Genomic DNA, 26,484 nt, shown 5'->3' with positions numbered 1-26,484 from the left:
ACTGCAGCAACAGGGAGGCAGTACTACATATGCTTTATGTTAGGAGAGCCGTAGCATTTTATTTGGATAGGACAAAGTGCCTTAGGAAATCTCCTGAACTCTTCCTCTCCATTGTGGATAGATCCAAGGTCTCTGCAATATCAGCTCAATGGCTCTCCAGATGCGTCTTGAACTGCATTAACTATTGTTATCATGCCCGTTACTTGTTACCTCCATCAGGAATTCACACACACTCCATAAGATTCATTTCCACCTCAGTCACATTGGTTAAAGGTGTTCCCATCTCTGATATCTGCACAGCTGCAAATGGGCCTATGGTCATACTTTCGCGGAACACTGTGATTACTCAAGACTTCTGATGTCATCTTTGGCTTCACAATATTATCATCAATAATAGACTCTAATCTGAAGCCCCAGCCCCCCCATATATGATACAGCTGTGAAGTCACCTACGGTGGAGTGGTGGTGAATCCTGGTTACATCCCACCTGAGGTACATTGCGCATAAACTAAGACAACGACCCATAGGGACACTACTCGAAGAAGAGAAAGTTACTCACCTTGTGCAGTAACGATGGTTCTTCGAGATGGGTCCCTATGTGTGGTCCACAACCCGCCCTCCTCCCCTCTGCTTTGGAGTTCTCAACAAAGGGGCTCTGCGGTAGAGAAGAAACTGAAGGCAGTTCATCCACGCACTGCTAGATAGTCCCGAGGCAGAGCAGGAGGGAGGGAGAGCGCATGTGCAGGCTAAATGGACACTGCTACCAAAAATCTCCAATCAGAGTCGGAGGCGCACAGACTCGCCTACAGTGGAGCACCCATAGGGGGTACATCTCAAAGAACCATTGTTACTGCACAAGGTGAGTAACTTCCTCTTCCCCATTTTACAGATGGGGAAACTGAGCAGTTAAGTGACTTGCCTGAGATCATACAGCAAGTCAATGGCAGAGGCAAGATTGGAAGCTGAACTATTTCCAGTCCTGTGCTCTAACCACTGCACAGCATCCCTCCCTTAGGTAAATCTCTAATGTTGGTAATGTCTGTACCTAGAGAATATGATAGTTTAAGGGTATATATGGTAATTAAAGGGTAATGAACCAGGTATAACTTGGCTTAGAGTGGGGCTTGAGCTCCTTCATCAGTTAGGCACGTCTGAACGTTTTATTCACCAATCCATTAAGGATGTACAGGTGGATGTACAGCCAGCTACAAGGGCATTAATATTTTGGTAGTGTCTTGAGATTCTGGTTTTCTAAACTGTTCAGAGCTAGGGCGATTAGAAGTTGACCAGCTATTCAAGAGCAGGAACATATTGAGTCACTTAAGAGTTTTTTTAATAACATGATAGAAGCCACTGAAAAAGCTGAGGGTTTGTTTTGTCCTCTGCTGCTTCTGAAATACTTATAATGCGGTTATTTGCAAAGAGAAGCTGGCCTGCAAAATGGAAAATGACTGGGGGAGGAAAAAAAAGTCTTAGCTCCAATACAGGCCAGATTCTGCCTTCACTGTGCAAGCAGGGCTCCCATTGAAATAAATGGTGGCTGTGCACGTCCAAGGGTGGAACATGGTTTTAAGAACTGAAAATTGCTGCTTGCAAGAGAGCATGCTTCTCTGTCATGTTTCTTATGCTGAGTATGTAAGGGCCTAAATGAACCCAATGTACTTCATTCTGATGAAGTTGCATTTCTTATATCAGAAGTGTAAGTACAGTAAGTCACACTGAGAACTAGACAAAATTGGAAATACATTAACTGGAATCAAGGTGGGACAGAGTGGGTAGAATCTAAAATTTTCAAAAATTAAGATCTGAGTGTTGAAAAAAATGGGCAGGAGGTTTGTAGCTTTTTATTAGCGTTTTGACAGTGTTAATCAACATTCAGGTGGGACAAACAATACTAATGCAATCTGAAACTTGGTGTTCAGGGAACAGACACTGTTCCAATGTGTTAAGTAGCCTATTCATTGTGCACATAAAATACTAAGAGCTCAATGGACAATACCTTTAAAGCAACATAAATTGATCAAAATTTTTAAAGCTTTCTTTAGTGTTCTCTTAAACCTTCTGCTGTTTTTGTCTGAATTATTTAATCAAATAGTCAGTACATAATTGAAAAAATGAAGTATTTGCCAACTAGTGTTTTAGTTGACAGATTGACTTGTGTGTTCTTTTTGCCAAGTGCCAATATGTACCTTAAGCTTCAGAAATCAAAAGACAGAAGATGATGTATTTTGAAACTTCCATAAACTTGGAGTTAACCGTAGTTTGTCTTAAATGTTCTGTTTTCTGTTGATTACGAGGGAAGGAAATACAACCAAGAGAGGACAAAACTTGGAAGGGCAGGATGGCAAATGAAAATCTAATTTCATTTACACTGTTTTAATCTGTTTGTGCCAGAGCTCAAATTTTCTTGTATTAGCATCCATTGCAGACAGTGATTACAAGATTTTGATATTAAAGCCTAAATTGTGGGTAAGACACATGAGCACAGGATTTCCTATTGCCATTTTATAATAACCTTATGGCATTATTTAATTGTGCTTGTCCTTCACTAAGGCACTGTTTGTCAAGCAGTTGACTAAAAACCATTTTCTTATAAGGCCTCTGAGCAATTCCACTCTTGCAGTTGAGCCAAACTGAATCTGGGGCAAACACAGATCTGTGGGGTTTTTTGTGTAAAATAGTCTGTCTGAAGCCAAATTCAAAGTGTTTTTTTGATGCTAAGAAAAATTGCAGCCACAATTCTGAAGTTTCATGCTGCTCGGGGCTAAGGTGAGACCGAAAGCTCTGACTTAGCCCTATCTTACGCAGTACTTGTTGTGGCAAACTGATATAAATTAACTCAGATTCATGTTGAGTATATAATATTTTGCAAGTTGCATTTGAGAAACTAGGACAAGTCTTAGTTTGATTTGCAAGAGTTTTGGATTAAATCAGTTTGTCTCTACCGCAAAGTGTAAAAGTGCCAGAAATTGAAAACTACTACTAAAAATAGCAGAATCACAAAATCGTTGACTTCTTTTAGTCGGATATATTCCTGTTACTTTCAAGCCCCAATCCCAGCATGGATTCTTTTTTGGGAGGCAGCCTCAATTTTGGCTGCTGCTGCCTGAAGCAGAAGCAGCCGGGCTTTGCTCCTTTGCAGCCAACGTTGCATTCCTACTGAGCTTATTGCTGCTTGTGTTCCAAGCAGTGGGGAGACTTTCTTTCATAGAAACAGGAAGCAAAGTAGATTTGTATGGTATTTTCAATCCTGTCCCCCCTGCATGCATTCTTTCTGGAAAATTACATGGCATTTAGAGACTGGGTAAGGCTGTAAATCTGTTTTAGGTTCTTCTCACCGGTTTACTGGCTTACAATTCTGCCGTATAAGTTATTAATTTGTATTATGGTAATGCATTGGAATCTCATTCCAGAACCAGTACCTGTTGTTCTAGATGCAGTACAGACTAAAACAGTCGCTGCCCAGAGAGGAAAACAAAGTGAACTCTTATCTCTTCTGCTGTTTCTAACAATTAATTCCTTACTAATTCAGTTCCCCTTTTCTCTTTATCTTACTCACTGGCATTGCACAGATCCATTCTCTGCTACTGTTGATGCTGTTGATGATGCCATTCCAAGCCTAAATCCTTTCCTCACCAAAACTAACGATGCTGTTCATCTGTCTGTTGTATCTTCTGATGTATCTACTTTCACCACTAGAACACCCACCCATGAAATATTTGTTGGTAATGTACCTTTTAGCTAAATAATTGCTATAAAATATTTCAGAAATTGGATTATTTTTAAGCAAGTAGATTTTTTTCAGAAACAAACTAAAATCTGTGTTCTAGTTTTGATTATTGATGTGGGCTCACTATTTTATTTTAAAACTAGATGGACTAGAAGTTATCATAGCTGTATTAAAAATCATTGCTTAGTATATGTAAGTAGTCATTGTCAGACATTTCAAAGTTGTAATTGAAGCATTCTCGCTCAAGTATGTTTATGTAATAAAGGACTCTTACATAAGTATATTTAAAGACCATATTTCATAAAATTCATAGGCATGCAAGAATGAGAATGGATGAAAATGTCGCTTTTGCTTTTGTCGGATTGTCATGACCTTGTTGTAAACGTGGCAGTTGAATCTGAATTTCTTTGGAGTCATGGAGTTTTTGTTTAGAAATCGTAATTTTTTAATTGTGGTGATAACATTTAATATTGGCATCACTGACCTAAAATATCTTGTTACTTTATTGACTTTTTAAAATTCTTCTTCACCCAGTGGACAGGTACTAGTTTACCATGTAAATCACCATTTATAACTTGCTTTAAAAACAATAACAAGTACACCCCCCCACACACACACAACACAACTTTAGCCACTGTAGACAAAACATCAGAGCTGCTATGTTAAAAATCCTAGTAAAACTTGTGTTAGGGGAAGTACATAGTAATTGGATTGTTTCTCAATGTGAAGAATTGTCAGTTAACTGTTTAAAAGAATAAAAAATAAGACTAATTACATGACAGCTTTTGTTTTTTAGAGCAAAGCTATTTGTGAAGACAGTCTTGCCAGACTGGCAGATCTTTTATTTTCACTGCAAAAATCTTTCTTGAAATTGATCGGGGGGAGACCTGATAAGTCTATATAAAAACCAAGTCACAAGCAAGAATATATACTTATAGCCAAATCATAATTCCCTGAAAACAAGGTTTTTAATATGAAAGAAGCCCCATAGGCACTACTTTAACTGTATTAGTACAAACAAGTTGCTACAATGTAAATGTGATTTTTAGATAACTCCTGGTTCTTTAGATCATTTCAGTCCATTTGCTGAACCAAACCCCCTTGTGGCAACAAAATACAAATCCACTATTCAACTGTATTATTATACTTCAGATATTAGAGAAAATGCCTTAAGGTTTTTACAGAGACAAGGTGGGTGAGGTAAGATCTTTTATTGGACCTGTTGGTGAGAGACAAGTTTTTGAGCCATGCGCAGAGGTCGTCTTCAGGTCTGGGAAAGGTACTCCCAGTGTCGCAGTAAAATGCAAGGTGGAGTAGATTGTTTAGCATAAATAGTTGGCACTTATAGTTTTTACACTCATTTGTGTCTTCCAAAGGTGTAAAACATGACATTTGAGCTAAAAAATGTGCATGTGTTTTAGTTGTAATTTTGCAACAGTCTTTTTCTCTTGATGTTCTCGATAATATAAAACTTGTTTCCTTTTTTAAGGTGTTTGATATATTTGGTTGCCTCTTTTGGTTCCATTTTATGATTAGAGTATACACAGGTTTCCTTTTTTTAATTTCAGTTCAAAGTATTTGACAAAATAAATAGTATATCTTGGTTCTTTTCTTTCTGTAACTCTATTCTTTCTCTGCTCTTCCTGTTCTATGATATGACTTATCAGATTCATTTTGTGGCCCTCAAGCTTATCCTAATGCTTCTCATTTCCGCAATGAGCCCTCTACTGTAGCTGGTCTATTTGGAGGTAGGTAATGGTGATATGGTTTTATCTCAGACATAGCAACTTGAATTAATTTGATATGTGCCTAGAAGAGGGAAAACCTCTTGGTGCATTAATTGGCTGAAAAAACTGCATTGTTTTGATACGTTGGCTAAAAATTTCCAATTACTCAAATATCATTGCTTACCTTAAATGTGTCATTGCAGATAGACAAGTGATTGACAAGACCTTCTGCTTTAAACTTGTGCTAAATGTTTGTTTTAAGCACTAATGTGCAATAAATAACTCCTCTGTTTCAAGGACACCTTTCTAATATTCTACCATTGCTTCATCCCACACTGAACAGTTCCTTATGAAAAGCAACTGTTACAGAAGGCTCTAATTTTGTTTGTTCTTAATGTGTCTACAGATCATTATATAGGTTGTCAATCACTGCCTATCTGGTGTGCATGTGCATTATGGGCCCTATTGCTGTTATAGGGGTGTCTTCTGTGATTTGCAGAGGAGTTATTGTTTGAAGACACTACAAAATTGCCTTTCAGTGAAGTATACAGGAATTGCTAAAGTTAGAGAAACTAACCTCTTGGGTAATAATTCACAGATTTCAAGGCCAGAAAGGACCATTGTATCATCTCATCTGACCTCCTGTGTACCAAAGGCCATTGAGCTTCCCCAAAAGTAATTCCTAGAGCATATTTTTAAAAAAATATTAAATCTTGATTCAAAAATTGCCAGTGATGGAGAATTCACCATAGCCCTTGGTAAATTGTTCCAATGGTTAATTATTCTCAGTTAAAAATGTATGCCTTATTTCTAGTCTGAATGTGTCTAGCTTCAACTTGTAGCCATTGGATCATGTTATACCTTTTTCTGCTAGTCTGAAAAGCCTATATATTCCCCATGTAGATATTTATAGACTGTGATCAAGTCATCCCTTAACATTCCTTTAAGATAAATGGATTGATTTCCTTGAGTTCTATCACTATAAGGCATGTTTTCTAATCCTTTAATTATTCTTCTGGCTCTTCTCTAAACCCTCTCCATTTTATCAACGTCCTGCTTGATTTGTGGATGCAGTATTCCAGCAGCTAGTGCCAAATACAGAAGTAAAATAGCCTCTGTACTCCTAGTCGAGATTTCCCCTGTTTATCCGTCCAAGGATCACATTCACTCTTTTGACTGCAGCATCACATTAGGAGCTCACGTTCATCTGATTATCCCCTCTGGCCCCCAAATCTTTCTCAGAGTCACTGCTTCCCAGGATGCAGTGCCCCATCCATTTAATTAGAATTCTTCCATGCACATTTCAAGGTTCATGAAAAAGCAAAGCAAAAAGCTTACTCCCTACCAAAAAAAACATGCAGAATCACTGGTTCTTGTTAACTCCTGTTTTCTCATCTTCCCGGTGGGATTATTAATTGCTAAACACAAACTCCCTTAAGGATTTAAAGTTGGGTTTTTCCCTCTTCACTTACTAAAATCTTCAAAATAAACTTGTGGCTGAACAATTAACTGGGTTGGTGGCAGAAACCCAGGAGCAAAAGTGCCCTCCCCCACTACACAGTTAAAAATGGATGAGTCCCTAATGCTGTTCTCTTGATTTATGTTTCTTACAGCTGAAAAATCCTAAAGTGTGAGAGCAGGACACTTGGTTTGCAGAAGCAGACTCATTTTCTAAAGCAAAAACATAGACTTTATTTAAATCAGTCTTTCTCTTTATGTAAAGATTGTTTTAAAAGAGCCACATTGTATCCTGCCAGATGGATTCCTCACTAAAATTTGAAATCTCTGAAATGCACTTATTTCCCTTGTCTTGCCATAAACTCAGTGTTTAAAAAGAAAAGGAGTACTTGTGGCACCTTAGAGACTAACCAATTTATTTGAGCATGAGCTTTCGTGAGCTACATGCATCCGATGAAGTGAGCTGTAGCTCACGAAAGCTCATGCTCAAATAAATTGGTTAGTCTCTAAGGTGCCACAAGTACTCCTTTTCTTTTTGCGAATACAGACTAACACGGCTGTTACTCTGAGATCAGTGTTTAAAGTTGCTTTGTAATAAAAACTAGCTGTCTAGCAGTTCTTTGGCTCTTTATTGTTGCTTTTGACTCAACTTAACTGTGTATTCCTTTAAGGCAGCTAAAATGGTGTGACTGGTAACGAAAATTTTATTTCTCCAAGGGGTTTATATTTTGTCAAGGTTAAACAGCTTTAAACACTAATTTTGTTGAGGTGAAATGTTTTTTCACTGTAGGTAAACAGATAAATTTTAACAGAAAATTGCGGGGGGGAGTATGGTCTTTGATCAGCTGTTTTTGATTAAGATACTTTTATTCCTAGGTAAACTTGACCTTGTCTAATCTCCATTCCTTGACTCTGTGGTATAAAAAGCAGAGCTGCTACTATTACACTGGTCAGGGAAACAAGTTTTAAAATGTTAAATATTTTTATGGTGCCTTTCATATAATAGAATTATCTTACTAATTTATCTGGCAAAGTAAAATGGCAATGGTTGCAATATACACTTAAATAAAACTCAGTATGAATTTTGGTTTTATGTTCCTGTATTTAATATAGTGAACTGGGTCATAAACTTCCACTTATTACCTAGTACTTAATAGTATATTAAGCTTCCACAGTGGTGGTGTACAAACATTAAATAATTCTTGCAACATGTGAGATAGTGACTGCATGTCTGTTCTACAGATGCACAGAAAATGAGGTGGAATAGCATCTGGCAAGGCCACAGCTAGTGAAAGAACTGAAATTAGAATTTGTGTCTGACTCCCAGTCCCCCTGCCTTAACTACTAGACATACTACTACTGCATTCCACATAGAATTGTATAAAATAACAGACATTATAAAAATATTGGTAGTAACAATGCGCAAATAACTTCTATTACCAGTTGTCTCATAGTAGATGGTCTTTGTTTGTACATTGGTGAGACATCTGCCCTAGGAATGTGATTTTCTGCAATAAAACCATGCTGTTAAGTGTAAATGTAGCTAGGTTGACAGAAGAATTCTTCCATCCACCTACGTACCGCTGTTTGTGGAGGTGGATTACCTACATAGACAGAAAAGCCCCTTCCATTGATGTAGGAAAGCATTTCTACATTATGTCAGTGCGTAAGTGCAGAGTAGTGCCTCTCATGGAGACATGCCTGAAGTCTCACCAAAACAAAGAGTTAGTGTCTTGGGATTCAGTGCCTGCATATTGCTGACCTTGCCTCCTGGGAATCTGTTGGGGATAAAAAACACTGCCCCTTTTAAGGGAAAGAAAATGGATTTGGAAAACACTATTTGTAGCAAACCACTACCCAGATACTGTGTGCATTTCTACTTCAGGGAGTGATCTGAGCCTTGAGAGGTTTTTTCCTTACACTCCCTTATTCAATCATTGCAGATGTCGGATAATACTCAAATCTATACACATGGTTTGGTATATCCTTTTTCACACAGAAAGTGGAGTTGTGGAACAATTGCTATATAATCCATTTGTACTCTTTATGTTTTGTTCAGGGTTCACTCCTTCTCCTGTTGCTCAACCACAGCCCGTAGCTGGCCTTAATGTTGACTTTGAGTCTGTGTTTGGAAACAAATCTTCTAATGTCGTCGTAGATTCTGGTGGTAAGAGAGGCTTTCATTAATATTAATGTAGGCAACAAATGTGCTTTAATCGTTTGGCATCTGTGGAAGGTAGATGTCATAAGAACGGCCATACTGGGTCAGACCCAAGGTCCATTTAGTCCAGTATCCTGTCTTCTGACAGTGGCCAATGCCAGGTGCCCCAGAGGGAATTAACAAAACAGGTAGTCATCAAGTGATCCATCCCCTGTCATCCATTCCCAGCTTCTGGCAAACAGAGGCTAGGGACGTTTGTTCCTGGTGTGAACAAATGCAGAGTGCTATGAAGAGAGTCCAATTGGTGAAAGCAAAGTGAAGTTAAACTTGCAATAGCAGCATCTTTCACTTCATTTGTGTCTTTTTTTGTATTTTGCTAATTAAAGGGCTTCTCCTTTCTACTGAATATTTCTGTAGGGATTGCTCTATAATATTTAGAATCACTCCTTTTATTTAGACCCTGATCCTGCAAGCACTTATGCATGTAGGTAATTTCACACAGGTTATTTTTACTAACTTCAGTAGGACTAAGCACAAAATTCAGCACATGCATAAATATTTGCAGAACTGGCCTTAGTTACCAACTGATCAAAAGACTATATAATTTAATCGAATATGACATGAAATACAAAGTTAAATTCTGTCTTCACTGCATAGTGCTGTGAAATTAAAAGGCATTTTTCTACACTGTTTAACATAATGGCCATGCTGGGTCAAACCAATGGTCTGTCTACCCCAGTATCCTATCTTCCAACAGTGGATGATGCCAGATGCTTCAGAAATTAACAGAACAGGACAGTTATCAAATGAGGCATCCCCTGTTGTCCAGTCCCAGCTTCTGGTGGTCAGAAGTTTAAGGATACCCAGAGTATGGGCTTGCATCCCATCTTGGCTAATAGCCTTTGATGGACCTATCCGCCATGATTTACCTAATTCTTTTTTGAACCTGGTTATACTTTTGGCCTTCACAGCTTTCCGTGGCAACGAGTTCCACAGGCTGACTGCACTATATGAAGAAGTACTTTTTTACATTTATTTTAAACCTGCTGCCTTTTAATTTAATTGGGTGATCACTTGTTCTTGTGTTATCTGAAGGGGTAAATAACACTTCCTTCCATTTTTCCCCACCATTTATGATTTTATAGACCTGTACCATATCCCCTCCCTTAGTTGTCTCTTTTCTAAGATGAAAAGTCTGTCTTTTTAATCTCTCCTCATATGGAAGCTTTTCCATATTCCTGATTATTTTTGTTGCTGTACTTTTTTCGATTCTAATATATCTTTTTTTAAGTTGGGGCGACCAGAACTGTATGCAGCATTCCAGGTGTGGGCGTACTGTGGAGTTGTTATATAGTGGCATTATATTTTTGTCTTATTATTTATCCCTTTCCTAATGGTTCCTAATATTCTGTTAGCTTTTTTGACGTCTGCTGCACATTGAGCAGATGTTTTCAGAGAGCTGTTCACAATGGTGCCAAGATTTCTTTCTTGAGTAGTAACAGCTTATTTGGACCCTATCTCTTTCTGTGAATAGTTGGGATTATGTTCTCCAATGGTCATAACTTTGCAGTTATCAACATTGAATTTCACCTGCCATTTTGCTGCCCAATCACCCAGTTTTGTGAGATCCTTTTGCAATCCGCTTTGGACTTAACTATCTTGAGTAATTTTGTATTGACTGCAATCTTTGCCTCCTCACGGTTTACTTGTTTTTCCAGTTCATTTATGAATATGTTGAACAGCACTTGTCCAATTACAGATCCTTGGGGATCCTTGCTATTTACCTCTCTCCACTGTGAAAACTGACTGTTTATTCCTACCCTTTTTCCTATCTTTTAATGGGTTCTGATCCATGAGCACCTTCCCTCTTATTAATTAACCTAAGGTTAACAATTAACCTAAGCTTTCAAAATCTGTTTAATTTCTGATTTTTTTTATTTGTGTTTAAATAAGTTGGACCTTAATCTTCTTTTTAGGGCATGATCATTTTAAGATTAAGATAGCAAATTGCCAAAGCCAGTTGGTACACACTTAACAGAGAAATTGGATTTATACTGAGTACCTTTAATTCTTTTGAGCACTCAGTAGTTAAATCTTTTCTGCTTGATGGATTTTATGCACATTTGGGTTAGCATTCTTGTGCCTTTTTTTAAAAAAGATTTTTTTCTGCAACAGGAATATTTAGAGGAGTTTTGACCTTTAAAAGTATAGATGCTATCCTGAAAACCTTCCATACTTGGCATTTGCATTGCAGTCAATGGGAGTTTCTCACATATAGGTTTTGAAGGATCAGTCTCAAAGCAGCTGTTCTTCTGTGCCATTAATATCCCTGTTTGCAGTTGAGGTATAATGGCTTTATTCCCTTTTATATACTGTAGTTTTGTGCAACATTTGATTCAATCTTCCATATTTTTAACCAATGTTTTGTTGGACTCCTTACACCCTCCCCCCCCCTTGGTGTAAATGTGTAATCTGATCTTCAGTGGAAGCCTCAAGTTTAAGGTCTGTTTTATGTGTTTTATCATTTTAAGGCTTTGATGAATTAGGGGGACTCCTAAAACCAACAGTGACCTCTCAAAACCAGAATCTTCTGGTTGCCAAGCTGCCACCTAACAAGTTAGTATCAGATGATCTGGATTCATCCTTAGCCAACCTTGTAGGCAGTAAGTATTTGTTGGAAATCTGAAGATAAGTTTTTGTATAATTCTATACAATGAACAGGCTATTTCAGTAATGTTTTTCCCATTCTGTGGCAGATTTGGGCATTGGAAATGGAACTACTAAAAAGTAAGTGTGTTTTTAATCAAACTTGGAAAATTTACTGAATTTTTAACGGCTTATTGTTGATAGTGGTTAGCACTTCATGTTCATAACCACTTTGTGCATACCAATCTTGAAAGCATCTCTGAGGAAATCAGTATTATCTCCATTTTACAGGGGAGGAAACTGAAACATAGGTGAAGTGACTTGACCCACAGCTACCTGTGGGGTGGGAGCAAGGCAGCAGCAACAAAGCTCAGATTAGAGTTCAGGGCTAAATCCTGTTACTGTGTTAATTGCTCTGGGCCCTGCTGCCTGTTGCTCTTATTTAGTGAATAAACTTCACAAAATACATAGTTGATTGGTCATTCAGTATGTGGGTTTTTTTATTACAATGCATGCCTACAATAACTAGCAGCCCCTTAACGGACCTCAGCACATCCCTTTTCCAAACACCTGAAATAAAATTAGCTTTGTGTAGTATCCCAGGAAATTTAAGAAATCTGGGGTGTGATGGGCCAGTAGGAGGAAAGGGAACTCCTGATCCAGAATAATTGTGATCAGCTTTGATGTTGTATTTAACATCAAGCGCAATTAGCCTCAGCAACTCCATCACCACTGCAAAGAAAAGAATCCTGTCAGTCCAGTTAGGGCTTCTGTGTGCAGTCTGTACACAAAAACCGTTCTAGCCTTGAAACCATCCAGGAATTTGTACACATTTGCTCCTGCCCAAGTTGTAATTTGACCTGCAAAAATCGAGCTAATAGTATTACACCGCATCTAGGCTAAGAAAAGTAGTTAAGTTTAGGTCAATCTTAGCTAGCTTATGTTAGCTGAAAATGAGCTACGTTTTCCCTAGTCCAGACCAGGTTTATTGTGACTGTGCAACTTGATTTGGTGACTGAGCTCTTATGGGGTCAGTATTAATGTACATTTTCACTTTGTGGAAACATGCGAGCTTATTGGACTAATGTACTATATCTGAGGATGGTGCAAAGAAAATCTGTTTTCTAACATTTCTTTAAAAATTTATTTGAAGTGATGTAAATTGGACTCAGCCAGGCGAAAAGAAATTAACTGGTGGTTCCAACTGGCAGCCCAAGGTTGCACCTACAACTGCATGGAATGCTCCAACAATTGTAAGTCAATGAAGATTCTGACGTAGTGAATCTATGTAACTTAAAATATAGACAAACATGTAATATAAACGTGTGGAGGTGATGAGTCATTACAGTGAATAGGTTATGAAGATTATTTGAATAATAAATGTTCAGTTTGAGAATGTATATTGCTGTAGTAACAGTAACTGGATGGCCAACTTCATTTAGATTATTTCCCTTTTGTCAGATATACTGTGTCATTGCATATGACTAAGGCTAAGATTTAATCATGGGTAATTTTAGTAAAAGTCATGGACAGGTCACAGGCAATAAAAAAAAAAAAAAAAAAATTCAGAGCCCCGTGACCTATCCATCACTTGTACTATATACTCCTGACTAAATCTTGGGTGTTCTGGGGGGCTCCAGGGGTGTAGCTGCTGCTCTGGAGGGGGGACGGGGTCGCCTGCTGTATGGGGGGAAGGGGGTCTCTGGGGCACCCGCTGCTCTGGAGGGAGGGCTCCAGGGTACCCGCTGGTATGGGGGGCGAGGCGGGGTGCTGGTACTGGGACAGGCCCTGGAGCCCCGGGCTACTGCTGCTGCAGGGGTGGCCCAGGACCACCTGAGCTGCTCCGGCAGCCCTGGGGTCAGTCAGACCTGCCAGCTGCAGAAGTCATGGAGGTCCTGGAAAGTCACAGAGTCTGTGACCTCCGTGGCAGACTCGCAGACTTACGTATGACTTATTCTGTAATGCGAGTGTGAATTTATACTGTAAACTAAAAGTATTGCTAGAGCAGAAACTTAGGTTGTAGAACATCAAACCCTTAGTAATTATTTGAGTAGAGTAATTTGACCTTTGGAAATAGTGGTGATGGTTAGGCCTACTCTTCATTCTGAATGCTGTTTGGAAGTGTGGAAATATACTTGTTCTTGAAATATAATACTGTGTGGTAAACTTGTATGTCAGTGGTTTTAAACCTTTTCAGATGGCGGCGTGGACCCCACTGAAAATTTTAGACAAGTCTGTGGACCACTAGGTTGAAAACCACTGTTCTGTGGTAACTGCTACCTTTTGTGGACCCCTTAGACATAGTCTATGGAGCCCCAGGTTAAGAACCATGGCTGTATTTTCACAACACTCAGCCTGCTCTGTGACTTGAGGCAGGAAGTAGTGCATTGTCTGCTACCCAAGGGTGTGGGAAGTGATGTTACAGGGATAGGTGCCTTAGAAATCTGTACAGCTAGTACAGTCACACCCTGAAGTTTGTGCTTGCTTTTAGTATGTCTCCACTTAATATCTTCAGTGACCAGTCTGATTTTTCTCTAGTTTACAACTCCATTACAGATAGCATGTATTGTGGATCACATGGTTGTTTTTTTTATTGAAGTGATTTGTTCTCCCATCCATTAATGTATGTATTGAGAGAGGGAGAGAAGGATATACTTGAGTAGCTCCCACTAATGCTGGTTGGGACCTACCTGTGTAAATCCTACTCTTCCTTTTACCACAAACTGGAGAATAGTATACAAGCATAGTAAACATAACAAAACAAGTGTGTTGAGCTAGTATATCAAACGGTATTAAACGATTTTGTGATTTAACAATGAAACACATGATTTGTTACAGATTTGGAAAGAGAAACAATCTCTCTTTTCAGGTCATCTCCCTGCTCTCATTTTGGGTGGCAGCTGCCAACTCAGATCTTGTATGCAGGTGAAAGTGGTTGTGGACATTACAGTTTCTGTAGTACTCACCTAGTACTTGAATGACTTGCTAGCAGTTGGATATTTCTCATGTGCTTGAAAATACTTAATTGTTGTCAAGCAAAATATATGGTATCTTTTTATGCATCTTGTAACATATCATTCCATTTCTAACGAGTTCTTTCATTAATATTTAAAGATGCTGTCACGGCATCTTGCTTTATACAAAACCTTTTACTCACTATTAAATTGTTTGAAAAAACTTAGAAGGATTAAATTGGAAATTGGGTTGTTCAAATTCTTCTCCACTTTGTCCATTAGTCTGTTTATTGTAGCGTTGATTCTAAGTGCTGTGGTGCTGCTTGATAAACTTTTGAAAACAAGGAAGAATGTTTTTTGAAAATAACTGCACATAAAAATAAATGGATTGTACAAACGGATATGAAACCCATCAACCTTGACCGTGTCACTTAACAGATTTATTCAATGACTTGAATTACAAGAATTGTTATTTTAGGGCAGACATTAAGTGTACTTGTGAACTAAAATGCTATCTGTGTATATTCTGTTGTGTAAGTACTTGTTTCTAATCCAGTATTATTGCGTTATGTAATTGTTCTCCCTGGGAAATACAGAATGGCATGCATTTTCCACACTACGTAAGTGAAAAAAAACCAACAGCCTTTTTGCACTCAATTGGCATGCTGTATTAACCCCTGCTGTAGCAGAGTCTCATAACCTTCCTGCTATTACACATTCCTCATATTAAGATCTTTGGTGTGCAGAAGATTTGAGCTTTTCTTAGCATATACAAATCTCATGGGTGTTCTGCAGGCTCTTGACTCGAATGATGGCATGGGAAATACTGGGATTTTCTTTCCTTGCTTAAAACTGTGCCATTTGCTGCCAGATAGCTGGGTCTGTGTCTGTGCTGCCTTTAATGCATCTGGTAAAGTTTGAATGAAGATAAGTTGTGTGTGTATTTGAATAATTGCATGAAATCTCACAGGCTTCTGTTATAATTGGCACGTTATTCACTTTTATTGACTATCTTGTTCTCAAGTAGGGAGAGACCAATATGTCATTTATGTTCAAATAAACTAAGAGAAAATCCCAGCTCATGATTAAGTTTATAAAGGGCAAGCCATATCTTGTGCATTGTTTTCTTGGAGGAATGCAGTCTTACTCACAGATAATCTTTTTGTATTTCAACGATATTGGTCTTTCCCTGTATTCAGTTTTCATTATGGGATAATTTTAACAGTGGAGAATGTACAGACTGTACTGGAGCACTCTAAAATACATACATACATACATTTAGCCAGCATTTGTATGTATATTTATGTGTACACATATATATGATGTGAATGATTTAAAGAATGTTCAAAGCTTTTTGAACTGAATAATATTTAGATAGTTACTGTACAATCTAGCTAATTCTTTACACAGTGAAACCTGTGCTAATAGCTGCTAGAATGCTAATTACCATTGGCTAGTGCGTATTAAAGAGCAGCTGATACCTCAAAAAATTAATGTTCTATTCAGAAATAGTCCTCCTTATATCACACTTTTGGGGTTGGGTTGTGAGAGTGAAATTACCTGCCTGTGGAATGTTGTTCCCTATAACATATCTTCTTTCTCCAGTGTAGTTCTGAATGTCACAAGTAACAATTATTCCACCACTTTCCTTGAGTCTCTTCCCAAATAAAATCTTTGTAACACAAAAGGCATGCATGAAAGCATGATCTTGGAGTTTGTTTGGTTCAGTCTTCTGTCGTGTCATGAATTATAATTTCCACAGTGAAGAACTGGGATGTCACAAGCAGAGCATTATTAATTGTAAGTGAGGGATTAACAGGAGGTGGAGCAGATAAAGATCCTTAGATATCACAGTCCATTGGTACTTTATAAGTACTCAACTAGATAATGTTCTTAGACAAAGTTCTTGTCTCCATGCAAAAGTCTGCCCTAATAAATAGGGTCAGGAGCATGGGAAAGTGGAAAGACAAAGGAAGGAATATATGAGTGTGCAGAATTGCTTTTAAACAGAATATATCTTTTGCCTCCTTCTTTCTAAGAGGTATCAGAGGGTCTTTATATATGCATTGCATTTTTTAAACAATAGGGGATATATTATCAGTTTACTGTTGACAGAGATAAAGCCTAGAGCAGGGATGCCAGTCTCATTCTTCCACTTCACAATAGCTGTCATATAGTGATGTTAATTTATATATGCTGAATGGCGTTAGTAGTGATTTTACCACATTTGAATTCCTTGTAATAACTAGGGTATTCCTAACGATTTAAAAGAAACTCATTTTAGAGTAGCAGCTCAATGTTCTGTACCTACTTGTAAATACTGTGGGGCAATCTCTTATCATTGCTTCAGCACAGGTGCAACTCCACCAGTGACCAGCACTGAACTGTGTTACCATGTCAGCTAGACCTACTATGAATGAGGTTAGACAGCAAGCTGGTAAAACACTGAAAGCCAGCCTGCACTAGAACTCCCACCTTTGCTAGGACTGGTGCAGCTGTATCAGTGCTGAAGTAATGGAACCCCCCCCCCCCCAAAAAAAATCTTTAGTGTCTATGTAGTCTGGTTTGACAAAAAAGAGCTTCTGATGTTTTTACTATAACAGCAGTAACTTGGCCTTTATATTTGGTTCCATTTTTAGAACTACCTGGGCAGAATTACGTCAGTAAAATAAGTAGTAAGTTTTATACTTCATAGGATTCAGGCAGTATTCACTTTTATCATATAATCATGATAATCACTTTTTATTTTATTTGTGTATATTATATGTAAATATTTCCTCGAATTTCCTATTAAGTACAAAACATACATATTTAGATCTCTATACATTCTTTGGACTGAAGACTCAGATAACTCTAGGTGGAACTTCAGATTACTGTGAGCCAAAACCCGATATGGTCTTGTCTGTTATACATATGTCAAGTCTTTCTAGAAACCTTGAGCATAAGTGTTGCTATTGATCTGAAATCAGATAAACTTTAACACAAACCTACAAATGCTAATAGGTGTCGGTTGATCTTTTTTGCTATATTAGTAATATGCTACTCAGTGCTCTGACACTTAAAGGCAATTTATCATGTATGCAACTTAGTCAGTCTTCCATGCAGTTCAGTTTTATCTCTTTTCTGTGTTAGGCACCACCTGTAATGGCCTATCCTGCTACAACACCAACAGGAATGATGGGATATGGAATGGTTAGTGAAATTTCCTGTTACTTAATTTATTTACATAAACATGGTTTACTTGTTACTTTTATTATGAGTTAACTGCAAACATAAAGCATTCTAGGAGCAATATGTCACTTGGCCTAAACGTGTTAAGTAGGTTTAATATCAATTCCTCTTGTTCGTTCTTCACTAAATCATTTTTCTGCAGGAAAATTAACTATGGCTCTTAAACTCATCTCTACCCTTTCCTTCACCTAGCCCCTGGATGACTTATTCCATACATTTAGTGTGTATTGAATGAAGTAGTCGTCAAGTTACTTGTTCATCTTGCCTTTCTTACTAAATTCTCCCTCAGGTTTTCATCTTTCCAGAACTCCCCTTTAGTGTCTCCCCTTTTTAATGTCCTTATTGAGGCAGAAAAGTTTTATTGGATAACTATTAAGGAAATACTTAGAGCTCTATTTCAGGAGACTCAACATCGTGAAGAAAGAAAACTCACGTAGTTGTATGTTGGTCAGATCTTTGTCTCTAGAACTTCAACTCTAGAGTAGCAACACAAATCTATAGAAATCTCGCTCTTCACACACCATGTGAGACTGTTTGCCATATAATTAATGGTACAAAAAAATCTAATGGTGAAAACATCACAGTAAATTTATTACCGACTCTTAACTTGGATGATTCCCTTTTTGCACCATGCTAGGAGCATTGCTATCACAGTAAGTACTTCCTTGAAATAACAGTAAGAGGTGGAGACTTCCAACTGTCCAGTTAATCCAGATATGAATGGGACAATTCTGTGTAGATTTTAAGAGGAAAGAGTACCCCATTACTTAATAAGGAAAGAGTTACATACACCTGGGCCTGCTCCTGAATGGAGGGGAAAACATCTAAAAATAATTCTTCAGCTAAATAATTGAAAAATCTTTCTCACTATTTTTGTACTACTTAATCAATGACTTTATTTATAAAAATACCATTGTTAATTCAGGTTTAAAGTTTGCTTAGATAATTAACCATTCCTTCTGAATTTAATTCCCTCTGAACCCCACCAAAAGGCACCCATTACTACAGTAGCTAAGTACCAAACACAAGGAAGGATTGCACAAAAAATCCTGCATAGGAGCCTACTCTCCACCATTTTATTCAGCTGTTATTACTTGTTTAAAGCTTCCATCACCTCAGCGTGATGTTGTGTAATTGAAGGATTGACTATGTGCAACAGGAGGTTTCCTATTGTGTTCTGAAAACAGTCCAGATTTGTTCAGGATTGCCACAGCTGGGGGTCCTTTTCCAAGAATGATGACCCTGTTAAAACATCCATTAGTGGGTAATTGTTGTTGTAAACAAATTACCTAGGATAAACTTCGGTGCATTTTGAGGTTAATAGTACCAGGTTTTTCCACTAAACAGTGGCTGAACTGTAATGTAAACATCCATAGTTAGCTCAGTATGATTAAAAAGAGAACAAAATTGATTCACATATTTTTGTCAAGATTGAGTGAAATGCAAAAACACCCAACATTGATTTGGGGGAAAATAAAATTAGAATTTTTTTTGAAGGTGTTACCACATGTGTGTCTTACATCTGAACCCTAACCTGACAATATCTCCTTAAGAAAACCTAGACTTCAGTCAGACAAATTGGGAATTAACTCATCTTTATTTTATGTACATATTTCATCAGTTCTTGAAAGTGCAAAACAGCCACAACAATGGCATCTTAAATACCCATGTTGTGAAGGTGACTTCTTCTTTCTAGTACCTCCAACTTAATGGAGAGGGGAGAACTCTGTTAAAGCCTTAGTGTTTGTGGTCAACATGTTTATGGTGCTAACACAAGTTCTTCATATATTATAAACAGCTGCTTCGATGCCCCAAACGTTTTGGGGGAAGATTACATAGAAACAGCTTCAGCATCTATACTCCAGCACAAACATGTTCTCTAAAGTAAAGGTCTGCAATGTTCATTTTTAGGGACCCTCAGTTTATAGTCCAGTTTCAGAAGTTCTTTCCAGTTGCTAAGAGTCATTCTTCACACATCTCCTCCTGCTCCTTTCCTCCCCCCACCCTTTCATGTGTTTAATTGTGTTTTGTAATTCTATGCTGTTCTGGATTTTTTTAGCCAACACAGGTGGGAGGTGTACCAGTCATGACACAACCAACTTTAATATACAGCCAACCTATCATGAGACCACCAAATCCTTTTGGCCCCGTTTCAGGAGCACAAGTGAGTAAAAATCCAAAATATTTATATTTACTGATGCGGGAAATTGGTTGATAGCCAGGCCACAAATAGTTTTGTGTTATTTACACTCTCGCTGTTTGTTGTAACGATGGTTTTGTCCTTTAGTGTGGTGGCATATGGAGTCCATTTCCGTTGTGCTATATAGAAAAGGGATTGGGTCTTAGCTGCTTATTCAGACTTGGTGTCAACAAATTCCTGTTCAGCAAAAGTAAAGTAAAAGGATGGCATTCTCAAGGGTCAGTTCCCTTGAGGAGGTGGTGATGTCTGTCTTCCCTTTTCTTTAGATGAATGGTGATAGGAACTATTTTTAATCTTACATTTGTGCATCCCCTTTAATCACTAAGCTTGTGTTCCATTGTATCTCACCCTCATATTATTCATTGCAGCTTCTCCTGGAAGCATAACATTATGCAAACTTGTTTCATGCTAGACTCCTGAATTGCACTCCAGTGCTACCTCTTGTACTCTTAAACTCATACTTTTCACAAGTAAAATAACCCAAGGCTGGTATAGCATAAGCCCGTTTGTTATAGCAGTGTGTGTCAAAATTGCAGGTAATTCCAGAGGTCAAATTTGGGCACCCAATGTGAGCTTTGAAAGATTTCAGCATCTTGTGACACAGTGTAGTCCTGACTTTCCAAACTCTAGGAAGCACACTCTCCCCATGCCTCCCAGAGATTATACTGACCCCCTTTTCTGAGTGTGCTGAATGTATCCGCCTGTGTTAACTGCAGAGTTTAAAGCTGGCCAGCACCTCTAAACCAGTCTTGGGCTCAGAGAACTAATGTGCAGATTTTTAAAGCCTGGATGGATCCCCAGTTCTTCCAAACATCGTATCTTTCCAGGTTTTTGTGTGTCCCCTATCACACATGGGGGATAAATTCAGGTTATATTGTATGTACGTATATAAAGGATACCTAATTTGTGTTGGCAGTTTAAAAAAAAAAAAAAAACCTTTATGTTCAATTTTTAGTAATGGATTGTACCAAACAGGGACAGCCTCTGATTACTCTGTCACACACTGCCTGCTTCTGTACTCCATTGTAGACATCTCAGTGAAAAGGAAGCCAGTGTATTATCCCCTTCAGTGTTCATATTAGCTTGTCTGATGGAAGCCTTGCTTTGAAAAGTGAGTACAGGCAATAAGTATTGGAGTTGGGTTCGTACCCTTTTTTCTCCTGATCTGTGCCACTTCTTTAGTTTAGTCCAGAGCACTTTTCCATCTTGTAAGAAATCTCATCCTCTTATTCAAGTAAAGATAGAATTTTGAATGAGAGGCTCTAAAAGGAAAAAAATTTCCTGTGCTCTTGTTCCAACCTTTGAGAGGACTTTAAAACAACAGCAGTTGCTTTGGGGAAATCATGTCCACCTCCATAATATTAGAGGACATATAACTTCAGGGATGTCTGATCTTCACAGGCTGGTGGGATTAAATACTGAAGCTCTCAATTTTTACATTCCAATTAAATTAGTTTTTGTTGTTAACAAAGTTAGCTTTTTTTCTTTTTATCTGAAAGTAATAGTGATCGGAGGGTGAGGGGGCTATAGCATACTCCTTTTTCGGCAGAGAGCTTTGCCTTTTTGCCATTGATCACGATGGGCCATTTAAATATAGATGTACTGTATTATATAACATGGGGTAATATGTATCGCCACATACAGAGAAATACGTGTGTGTAAATAAAACGTGCATATACACAAAGTATCCATATTTTTAAATTAAAGCTATTATATGTCTGTCTGCCACTGTTAATATTGCTGATGTAGTGACTCTACTTGGTTCCCTTGCTCCTTGTGTTTAGGAACGCTGCAGCGGCAGCAGTGCTCATCCAGGAGAAGGGCCTCACATCATATTGCAGTGCTTTGCCCCTCATCCCAGGTTGATCAGAGTAGCTATGTCCACATTCAGCCTCACCTCTTTGAAGTGGGGACTTCGGGGTAAAAGAAGACATCATGATCTGGGAGGGACACTGGGTCAGATAGAAATGTGGTTTTCAATCTGAAGAAATAATGTTTTCCCTTTCATTGTTTCTTTTGGGCATATAACAGCCCTCTGTGTATAATCACTATTACTGTTCTCCCATCTAGTCAGTCAGCATCCTCAGTTTTGTATGGATCTTCCTTGCAGTATTAAGGATGGAAAGAGATGTTTTTTAAAATAGGAAAATGTGGCTATCAGGGGGCCTCAAAGATATGTGGACTTCATTTTCTACTTCACTAAATTTTAAATTGACTATTCTTTTCAAAACAGAAGCAAACTTTACTACTTGCACATTTATTCTGTTACTTGAATGAATTCAGTTCTAGAGTAAACGTGTTTAGATTTATTGTGAATTGTTAAAAGTGCAGCCCACCCATTCCCATTGACATTGCAGGTCTTGGGGCTGGATTGAGACCCAGCTGGCTGCCATAAAGCGGGGGAAATGAGAGAATGCAGTTGCAAGTGGGCAGTGTTCTTTATCTGGTGATGTGTAGGTTTCCTTTAACCCTTATATTGGACTACAAATCACCCATCTATTTCTGTATTGGGGTCTTGGAGACCCACAGTATGACAGAATTGGGGGAAAAGACATATGGATGCATTTAAAACTAACTTAGATTCAGAAGCACACTATACAGCATTTATGTTGGGTTTAACTGACCCCAGGACATTTCTGACGTATTGCATTTTTGATGTGTTTTTCTATCTCATTCTCTGGAACAGATGTAACAACATCCTCGTTTTTCAGTCTCTGGGTCGGTGACCAGCACACTAGACACTTCTTCTCTAGAGCCCTGAGGCAAAGCTGCAGTGATCCTTTCCTGCACCAGGGTCTTCACCATTTCTGTACCCAGGTCCCTGAGAAACACTTGGGTCTTCCTCAAAGATTTGTTATGCCACATGTGATTCAGCAAAATCCAAACTACATGTGCATTCAGACATGCAATGTTCATGTACAATGCAACAGCGAATCTTTGCCCCAGCAACAGCACATGCCAAATGTGGGTTTCCCAAAAAATGTATCGACAATTTTGGCTTCCCCAGAAAACTCATCTTAGCAAGCATAGACTTTCCAGAACATCAGTTGGATAGTCTCTTCTGGAGACTCTAGTGATAATACGTGAGGCAAATGTTATCTGGGTTATTGCAGATCCCCAAGACCCGTTCAGTGCATTTTTTGAAAAACAAAAATCACTGAAACTATGGTAAAAACAATGCTGAAAGAGTCATATATCCGTGTCATAACTGCTGCCTCAAAATAAAAACAATCTGATGCTGGAATACCTGCGTAATTAATTTGGGGTCTAATTAGATGTTCCAATTTTATAGGGACAGTCCCGATTTTTGGGTCTTTTTTCTTATATAGGCTCCTATTACCCCCCACCCCCATCCCGATTTTTCACATTTGCTGTCTGGTCACCCTAGGTGTAACTGACCCCAATAACCTTTTGAGTGACTTTTTTTGCTATGCTAAAACCACAACAGGTATGCAGCCAAAACCAGTGCTAACAGTTGTTTTCCTCGTGGTTTGAGAATGCTGAAAGAAAAGGCACTGGTTTGCCTATCATGTTTTACTTACATTTTGTATGTTTGGGGTCCAAGAGATCCCCAAAGACCTTGGAAGTGAAGTACTTTCTTTTCCCCAATGACTAACACTGAAGGGTCTAACTGACCCAATTACTTTTTTTTCAAAAACTTCAGCAGATAGGATGATAAAACAGATGCAGAAAGATTGACCTCAGCAATTTGAGAATACTTAATGCGTGAAGAGGCACAGGTTTGGCATGAAAATTATTTACATTTTTGTGTGTGTTGGAGTCATATAGACAAAACATTGGGAGTTGCAGTTCCTTCAGAAACTACTGATTTTACTGGAAACACATCCTTTTTTTAGGCATTTACTTTGCAACCAAGGAGAGTTTGACACTGGCCCAATCACATCTCTTTGCAGTTGCTAAGTTTTAAATAAGTCTGAGATCAATAAAATCTTAGAAGGAAAACAAGGGCTTGTTGTGGGAGCCTCTTCACCATGCTAAACAGGGACAGTGCTGGCTGTAGATATTTAAATAATTCCTGAGTTGGACTATAATCATCTGTTACACTAGAAAGATTGTATATTGAGAGTTTCAATGATCATGTCTATATTTGGGCTTAGTTTTCATTAGATTCTTTTTTGGTGAGATGTTGGCAGTGGTCTTGTTAGCTGAGCTGTACAATTGGATTGCTCTGAAGTGAGGTTTGTTGCTTGTTAGCAGTTTATTTTGTTGCAAAATAAGCTGTTGGTTGATTCATAGTAGGCCACAGTCAGTGCCATGAAGGTGATACCTACTGCCTTTGGTCACAAGACGTCTTAGACAAATACCTTGAACACTTTGCTCCCTGCTTTACCTGTCCATTTGTATGTTCATTTTTCACAACCTTTTCTCTCTTCCTCTTCCCTTAAATCACACTAATCCAAATATCTGTTTTGGCTTTTACCTTCTGTAAAGTACTTGGAAAAGCGCTTTGAAGTAGTCACCATAAGGCCACTCAATAATGAATTGTTTGGGCAATATGCCTATTTAATTATTGGCCCATTAACAAAAATATTTCAGTTTTTAATTAGATAATAGTACTGATCTTACCATTAGATGAAATAGCAAACAAGCAAAATGTTAGGGTTTAGAATTATTTGCTCTTAAAAGTGCCTTCCATAGGGGGGATGGGACCTATTTTCCCCAAAATACTTTTTTCCCCAGTTTATTTTAGAAAATTATAATTTATATTCTCTGAAAGATTCTGGTGACTGGAGAAGTGATGAAAGTCTGACATCAGTCAAAACAATGGAAGCTGAGTAATTGAGCAAGAAAGTAATTTTTACTTAGACTGTTTTATTTGTTGGTTTTATACCTATTAAACTTCATTGACTAATGAACACATTGGAGCCAGGATATCTTGGTTAAAGATTGAACTCCCCTTCTCTTGAATTAAGGGGTGAGAAGATTCACTACACAGTATTCTAGCAAAACCCAGGAAGACCAGACTTGATATTCCTGTTGCCTATAAGAAAAGCAGAAGAATAAAAAGGGAAAGATTGTTTTATGTTTTTATTTAAACCTTTCAGATTGCCTTTTACGGTAGTAAAAAGGCACAAGCCAAGCCTGACTACTTAAAAATCTGTGCATTTCTCTTTAAATAACCAAGTAGTGTATATGACAGTATAAACTGTCATTTCAGTACAAAACATTGTGAAATCAGCATTATAATCTTCCATGTAATGTGCCACCACACTGCTCAGAAAACCTTCTGCAGCACAAAAAAACCAAAAACAAGAGCCTTATTGTGTTTGTGTGTCCTTAGTATCAGACTACTATGTATTTGCCAGGAGTCAAGATAGTTCATTTGCAGTAACTTGGGTGACCCCAACATACACAATATATAGCTGTAAAAAGGGAAGCAGATAGGTCCATCTGTGTCTTAGTAGAAACATGAAAGATCTGCTTCAGCTACAGTAAGGTAGTAAACCCATCAGATAGTTAAATGGCATTGCACTGTCTCCAACTAGGCTGTGTTTTTTTTTATAGTCGAGCGCTTTTTTAAATTCCAAGTACCAACTGCTCTTCACTTGTCTCCAGTCTCTGGCCACCTCCATCAAAGTTGTTGCCAGTAAAAATCCTAGGAATTAGACATGATGCATACTAATGCCCTGGAGGTCAGTGCAACCAATATATATTGACCATCTAACTAGGTCTGGTAAAACGTAATATTTGGGGTCTTCAGTGATTTGCATAGAAACTAATTAAACTGGGCAAGTTTTAGAGTTCATTTCTTTGCCCTTTAAACCAGTGTTTCTCAAATCATGACCTTCAAGCGCTGAAAATATTTAAAGAAAAATCCCCCACTCCCTGCACACCTTTACTTTTCAAGGCCAAGTATTCTGTCAAGCTCTCAAGCACACAGATATTAGATAGGCTTGTTATATTGATATTCTTTTAACTCAATTTTATAGTAAATGCCGGAGTGGGTGTGTGAACTTTTTTTACTTCAAATACCAATTTGCCATTTTGAAACAGTTGAGAAGCACAAGGAGGAGATGCTAGTCACAATTTAGGACTGGGTTACACATAGCCGTTCAATAGGTTGCTGTAGCTGTGCCATTAATAGTAACACAATTTAAGTTCAAGGCTTTTGGAGGAGGAAAGGTACCAGGAAACTTATGTGATGTCAGTACTTTGCCTCTGTGACAGGCAGAGGATAAGAATCATCAATTTTCTTCGTGGTAAAAGTTAAACAGCAGGATGCCTCAAGGTTCTGTGTTAAGACTGGAGTATATTGTGTAGTACATTTCACAATGAAAAGAGTGTGAACGGTATGGTGGCAAGACTTGCAGATGACACAGTTTAAGTAAAGACTGAAGAAAATTGAGTAACATCAG

The 26,484-nt window shown here is 38.1% G+C and overlaps 1 protein-coding gene across 7 annotated transcripts in view; it reads left to right on the top strand.

Annotated features, from left to right (window-relative positions):
- PICALM (phosphatidylinositol binding clathrin assembly protein) overlaps window positions 1-26,484 on the top strand; it is a 107,299-nt gene that overhangs the window by 67,777 nt on the left and 13,038 nt on the right. For 2 of the 7 annotated variants that reach the window (XM_074956149.1, XM_074956168.1), the window contains exons 13-21: window positions 3,573-3,725; window positions 5,398-5,478; window positions 8,975-9,082; window positions 11,608-11,739; window positions 11,833-11,863; window positions 12,876-12,975; window positions 15,273-15,296; window positions 17,809-17,868; window positions 19,967-20,071. In XM_074956149.1, coding sequence (XP_074812250.1) covers window positions 3,573-3,725; window positions 5,398-5,478; window positions 8,975-9,082; window positions 11,608-11,739; window positions 11,833-11,863; window positions 12,876-12,975; window positions 15,273-15,296; window positions 17,809-17,868; window positions 19,967-20,071 — 794 coding nt within the window. Of the gene's footprint in view, window positions 1-889; window positions 1,016-3,572; window positions 3,726-5,397; window positions 5,479-8,974; window positions 9,083-11,607; window positions 11,740-11,832; window positions 11,864-12,875; window positions 12,976-15,272; window positions 15,297-17,808; window positions 17,869-19,966; window positions 20,072-26,484 lie in introns of those variants that run through there. The other 5 variants (XM_074956178.1, XM_074956159.1, XM_074956187.1 and 2 more) reach the window with 5 other exon arrangements.

Source organism: Natator depressus, chromosome 1, assembly GCF_965152275.1.
Source record: "Natator depressus isolate rNatDep1 chromosome 1, rNatDep2.hap1, whole genome shotgun sequence".
NCBI classification, from domain to species: Eukaryota; Metazoa; Chordata; order Testudines; family Cheloniidae; genus Natator; species Natator depressus.
This window is presented reverse-complemented; position numbering and strand designations above follow the sequence as displayed.